Genomic DNA, 6,542 nt, shown 5'->3' on the forward strand with positions numbered 1-6,542 from the left:
TTCTACGCAACAACTTTGTGGGGCCCGTGTTACTACCCCATTATATTGATGGGACCATTGAGACTCAGTATATTAAGTGCCTGAGACAAACCAACGCTATTGGAGGCCATGTCCCAGGTTTGGTCCACTTTGTCACGTAGCAAAATCTTAGTCATCCTTCCAAGTGGGGTGAAATGTGGGACTTGGAGTCACCGAGATCTGAGCTCAAATCCTGAGTGGGCTGCTAACCATCCACATGCTACTAGGTCGGTTATCTGATCCTCAAGAAATCTCACGTGAGCACTCCACACCCCTCCGTCCCCACAAAATACCCTGGCATGTGTCCCTGCACCCTGGGCATGTCTTTGGCCTGGCTACACTTAGAGTTGTTGTGGGGTTTGTGTGTGTGTGTGCTGTGTGTGTGTGTGTTGTTGTTGTTTTTTTTGTTAATCCTCACCCGAGGATATTTTCCCATTGATTTTTAGAGAGAGTGGAAAGGAGGGGAAGAGATAGAGAGAAACATCAATGTGAGAGAGACACATCGATTGGTTGCCTCCTGCATGCATCCTGGTCAGGCCCAGGGTTCGAGCCTGCAACCAAGGTACATGCCCTTGACTGAAATCGAACCCAGCACCCTTCAGTCCACAGGTCGATGCTCTATCCACTGAGCCAAACCAGCTAGGGCTTAACTCACAGTTTTAATTTGTTTGGAGGTTTTAACCTTTGAGATTTAATTTTTATGAGCAAACATCCAACTGTTCAAAAATAACATTCGGTTATGTATTGAATGAATCATCCTTACTGAAAAGACTAAGTTTGTGGAAAATTGGGACTATTCTGGAAAATAAAGGACGGATCTACCTGGATTGCAGGTTCAATCCCCCATCGAGGCTGTTTCTCTCACATCAATGTTTCTCTCCCTTCCTCTCTCTAAGCATGTCCTGGGGTGAATAACACAACCAACACCCTTCCATGTTCCACTCAGATTAACAAATGGTTATGATCCTGCTATATTTGAACTAGATTTTTTTAACTATGTAGTTTTTATTTATTTCAGAGAGGAAAAGAGAGGGAGAAAGAGATAGAAACATCAGTGATGAGAGAGAAACATCGATCAGATGCCCCCTGCATGCTCCCTACTGGGGATCAAGCCCGCAACCCAGGCATGTGCCCTGACCGGGAATTGAACTGTGGCCTCCTGGTTCATAGGTCGATGCTCAACCACTGAGCCACGCTGGTCGGGCTGAACTAGATTGTTTAAGAATCAAAAAGTTACAGATACATTTGAAGCCCTTTAATCTCATTCCAGATCATGTTTCCTTCCCTTCCTCCCCAGAAGCGACCACTCTCCTGAGGCTGGCACAACCAGGTATTATGCGTGTTTGTTTCCCATGAGACTGAGTTCTTTGAAAGTGGGAACAATCTATACTAATAAAAGGGTAATATGCTAGTTAGACCAAACGTCTTCTGGACAATGCCACGGTGGCGGGGCCCGAGGCAGAGGCGGTTAGGGGCAATCAGGCTGACAGGCAGAGGTGGTTAGGGGCGATCAGGCTGACAGGCAGAGGTGGTTAGGGGCAATCAGTCCGACAGGCAGAGGCAGTTAGGGGCAATCAGGCAGGGATGGATGGTGAACGGACAGGTAGAAGCCTAGGCGCCTACAGTGAGATGATGGCCTGGGAGGGCACGAACAGATCTAGGCCCCCACAGGTGCATGCTCTCTTACAGGTGTGGGCGGCACCCCCTTCCCCTCGCTGGCCCCACCCATCACAATGCAGGTGGATGGGAAGCAGCAGGTGCTGGTGGTCTGCCTGGTCCTCGATGCCGCGCCCCCTGGCCTTGAGAGCCCCATCTGGTTCTCAGCTGGCAACGGCAGCGCACTGGACGCCTTCACCTACGGCCCTTCCCCAGCTGCAGATGGCACCTGGACTAGCGTGGCCCAGCTCTCCCTGCCCTCGGAGGAGCTGGCATCCTGGGAAACCTTGGTCTGTCACACCGGGCCTGGGGCTGGGGATCACAGCCAGAGCACACAGCCCCTGCGGCTGTCAGGTGGGGACAGAGCCTGGGGTCTTGGGAACGCCCCCTGCCCCTTTCACTCGCCCTGGAACCAGGATTTGGTGGGAAGGAAGGCAGGCCCAGACCATGGGGGCATGAAGGGTGTCCAAGTGATGACCAACTAGGTGAAGGGGTGCCTGGGCTCAGAGCAGGGCCACCTGAGGACCCTGAGTCCTGGCATTTGCAACTGTAATATCTCACTCCACTCTAGGCTCTATGCACATCTTCCACGAGGTAATAATGCCTCCTCCCTCCTAGGATTGAGATATGTATTAAGGTATATATATTAGCCCTACCACCTAGGGCTAATATCTCTCTATATACCCAGGATTAATATCTATATATCACTCTATATATAACGCCCTACCTATTAGAACCAAACAATAAGTAAATAATTAATTGCTACCACTTATTCAGTGCTTACTCTTGCCAGGTACTATTTGTTGTAAACACTTTACATTTATGAAGTCATATAATTTTCCTCATTTTTTCAGGCACAGAGAAGTTAAGTAATACGTCCAAAGTCATCTATTATTATTACTTTATTCTTTAAAAAATATATTTTAATTGATTTCAGAGAGGAAGGGAAAGGGAGAGAGATACAGAAACATCAATGCTGAGAGAGAATCATTGATTAGCTGCCTCGTGCACACCCCACACTGGGGATGGAACCCACAACTCGGGCATGTGCCCTGACGGAGAATCGAACTGTGACCTCCTGGTTCATAGGTCAACGCTGGACCACTGAGCCATGCGGGCCGGGCTGTTATTACTTTATTACTAACCAGATGACTTCCTCTTTTTGGATTATGTTGGCTTTAACATAATATTTGTTGAACAAATTCTCTGCCTTCCAAAGGCTGCTGAGAAAACCGATTCCTTGTCCGGAAGTACTGAGGCAGCTCCCCTCCCAGTGACACAGAACAGGGCCCCCCTTCCCCCCCCGCCCCTGCCAGGGAGATCCAGGCCCCTTCGAGGATGTGCAGCGCAAATGGGCTCAGGTTCCCACTGCCGGTTCCTTTGTCCATTTATCCAACATGCCATGAGCAGGGCCCTGTGTCAGGGCCGGGGCACAGTCCTGGGGCGGAGGGCACGGTACTGGGGTGCAGGGAACGGCCCCTCCCAAGTCTCACTCCCTTCTCCTTGGCTGGCAGGAGTGACTTCCTCAGCGAGGACCTGCCTCTGGGAACCTCTTGGGGGTGAGTACTGGGGGCCAGGCCCTGAGGTGCTGCTGGGCTCTGGCCTGATGGGTCCTACTGGGGGTTGGGAGGTGTTCCCTGAGGAGGCGGTCTGGCTGGGTTGGTGCACTGGCCAGCCTGGGCCTCTGTCCACCGGTGGGTAAGATCTCTGACCCCAGCCCAGTGCCTGGACACCAGTTGAGAAGCACAGGTGAGCGCTAGCAGAAGGGCCGTGAACTTCCCCGGGGCAGCCCGGTGAGCGGTCAGCCTCAGAGCCTCGGGAGACCCCTGGGAGTCTGGGGAGAGGTCACTTCCACCACCCGCTGGCCATGGTCACCAGTCCGGTCTCTTCCTGGCCGAATGAGACTTCTGAGCTGGCTCCTCTCTGCAGCGATGCTGGCTCCTGCCTGGCCTGCATCCCCCTGGCTTGGGGGGAATCTAATAAAATGAAGGTTAGGCAGGTATTTGTTAGGACCAGGAAGGGTTGAGGGTAGACCCCAGGAAGGACTCCCCCTGAATTTGGGGGAAGACAGGGAGGAGGAATGGCCAGGGCAGAGGACAAGGCCCCTCCTCCCGGGCGGCCATTCGCGGGGGTGGGTGCGCCAGGAGCCCCGGGCCCAGTGCAATGGCCGCCGCGAGAGGCCGAGGGCTCCGACCTCTGCCCCGCCCTCCGGGTCCCGACCCCGGCGGGAGCCCAGTCCGGGAGGAGGGGATGCTCTCTGCCCGCCCAGCGCCCAGCGCTCAGGACCCGCCTTCAGTATGCAGACCTCCCGCCTCGGAGGACACTGCGACCTGCCTCCTCCTGGACCCAAGCTTCCTGGGGGCGGGGGTGGGGGGGGTGCGCTCCCTCCTTCCACTGAGGCCAATTGGAGGGAAAGGCTGCGTCTCCCCGATCTGGACATTTGAGATGCAGAACCCCTAGGACCATTAAAGGAGAACTTAAATGACACAAGCCAATGGGAAGTGTTTTCATTCATGTCTTCTCTGGGAGGAGGCAATTTGGCAGGTTTAGGGGAGGCAGAAATCTGGGAGGGCTTCCCAGAGGAGGAGGGCTTTCTGAGGGCAAGACTGTGGGAATTGCTGCCTGGGGCTGGGGGTTGGGGAGGACCCTGTCCCACCTGTCTCCTTACTCCGCAGCCAAGCATGCGGCAAGGCCCCTTCTGGCTCCTCACCCTGGCCCACGCTCTGTGAGAGGTCAGGTGTGCAGCCCAGGAGCCCAGGAATGTGGGTGCAGGGCCTGATGTGAAGTCTTGTACAGACACGACTGAGGGGAGCAGGGCCAGGATCCCAGAGCAAGGGGAGTGTGTTCAATGCCAAGAACATTGATGGTCATTCCAAGCTTACACTTATTAATCAAGTAAGGGTCATTATTCATTTCACAAACATTCGTTGAACATCAACTCCGCCAGGCACTAAAGCGGCTTTTGTTTTGTTTCCTAAAAAGGGTTCTTGCACTGATAGAATATGAGGCTCCACGATGGGGTGTAACCAGCGTGTGCCCTGTTCCTTCAGCACTGCCCCTCCCAGAGGTTCCTCGCAGTGAATCAGCCCAAGAACTCTGGGTGCTGTCACGTGGATGTCCCCCGGGCCGCACAGAGCAGTCTATGGGGTCAATGGTGCTATTGGAGCATCCATCTTATATAAAAACTGCTGTTTGAAATGTTAACCCTGCTATTGTGGCTCCTGTAAATGCCTGCTGGCCTAAATAATACGGAAAATGAGACTACTCCCATTCCAGAGAGGCCATAAGCTTTCCCCAGACAAAGTTATCAGCGCTGGCACCAGGCCAGGCCTCTGGTTGAGGTCTCAAAGCCCCAGCACAAAGGGCTCTTTAACTACGAACTTGCAAAGGGGACCGGAAGACGCCATATTTGGGAGACAAAGAAGGTAAAAAAGATATAAATAGGGAAACTTCCTCCATGTTGGGGCCCAGAATGTGAAATACAGTTTTCTCGCGGCCCGGTGTAATAATAATAATAATAAAGTGTAACTCCATCTCTCTAAGCGTTGCTTGGTTCTTCTCCGGTCTTCTGTGACATTAATGGTTCCCTGAAACACCGGGAAATCAACCACGCTCGGCCTTTTTGGCCTCCAGTGAGTGTACGGGTTTGGAGCCCGGGGGCGCTGGATAGGCCTCCGGGAGGCACCGCTCTGCTGATTTAGCAGAATTGAACTGGGGGACTCTGGGCGCTCCCGGACCTCAGCCCAGGACCCGGCTGGCATCTGGAGAGAGTGGAAGGACACTTCTGAACCTGTCGACAGAATCGGTAAGGTAGGGGCCCCAGTCGGTCAGGCCCTCTCCAAGTGAGTAGAAGGGGGAGCTTGATCACCTCCCCAGAAGCCATATGGCTTCCTCGGGCAATTAATCAGGAATCAGGTGGACTGTTTAAACTCTGAGTAAATATCTGGTAGAAGTCAAAAACTCAGATTGTCTGGTGTACAAATGTGTAAGAGTCTGTGCGAAGTGAAAGCTACTTTGTGCCATCTGGCTGTACACACGAGAGTATTTGTTATCTCTTCCTGTTGTTTAATTTGTTTAAAGATAGGGCGAACCCTGCTTTAGGGGAAGCCTAATTGTGTATAGTAAGGCTGAACGCTGTGACAAACTGCAAAAGTCTCTAGCTGCTGAGAGCTATTTTTCTCAGAGTCTTTTGCTCTCCATCAAGGAGGGAGTCAGCCCGCTTAAATTTCTCTTTGTTTATGTACTAGGGCAGTGATGGCGAACCTATGACACACGTGCCAGAGGTGACACACGAACCCATTTTTTGGTTTATTTTTCTTTGTTAAATGGCATATAAATATCTAAAATAAATATCAAAAATATGTCTTTATTTTACTATGGTTGCAAATATCAAAAAATTTCTATATGTGACATGGCACCAGAGTTAAGTTAGGGTTTTTCAAAATGCTGACACGCCGAGCTCAAAAGGTTCGCCATCACTAAGAGGCTTTGGTTTGCTCTTTCCCCCCTGATCTGTGATTTTGCTGTATTAGGTTGAAATTTTGGAATTCTGGGGTTAAAGGTATAAATTTGTGAAGGGTGTAGCCCAGAGAAGATTAAACCAAGACTAGACCACTACCCTTTTCTCCCCTGCTAAGGCTTGTTAGGTTACGATTAGTACATTTTCTCATGGCCTGTTTAGGGCAAGAGAGAAAGACTGCCAGACTTTTCATAATTAACTGCTCCGGAGCGGGTGTGGGGTGGGTGGGGGCAGTGGGATTCGCTGGGTAGGGTGGTAGCTCTCAGCCTGCTGAGCTAGAGGAGCCCTGGGCTGGGGATCAGGGAGATGGTTGGAGAGATCAAGAGTAGTAAAGGAGGAGGATTTAAGA

The 6,542-nt window shown here is 51.8% G+C and overlaps 1 protein-coding gene across 1 annotated transcript in view; it reads left to right on the forward strand.

The window, feature by feature from the left end:
• The window catches only part of PTCRA (pre T-cell antigen receptor alpha), a 10,375-nt gene extending 6,548 nt beyond the window's left edge, over positions 1-3,827 (forward strand). The window contains exons 2-4 of the mRNA XM_006779501.2: positions 1,289-1,348; positions 1,708-2,028; positions 3,189-3,827. Of these exons, the coding sequence (XP_006779564.2) occupies positions 1,289-1,348; positions 1,708-2,028; positions 3,189-3,376 (569 nt within the window). The 3' untranslated portion in view covers positions 3,377-3,827. The remainder of the gene's footprint in view (positions 1-1,288; positions 1,349-1,707; positions 2,029-3,188) is intronic.
• Positions 3,828-6,542: the final 2,715 nt, after the last annotated feature.

This window comes from Myotis davidii, unplaced genomic scaffold (assembly GCF_000327345.1).
Source record: "Myotis davidii unplaced genomic scaffold, ASM32734v1 scaffold167, whole genome shotgun sequence".
Taxonomy (NCBI): domain Eukaryota; kingdom Metazoa; phylum Chordata; class Mammalia; order Chiroptera; family Vespertilionidae; genus Myotis; species Myotis davidii.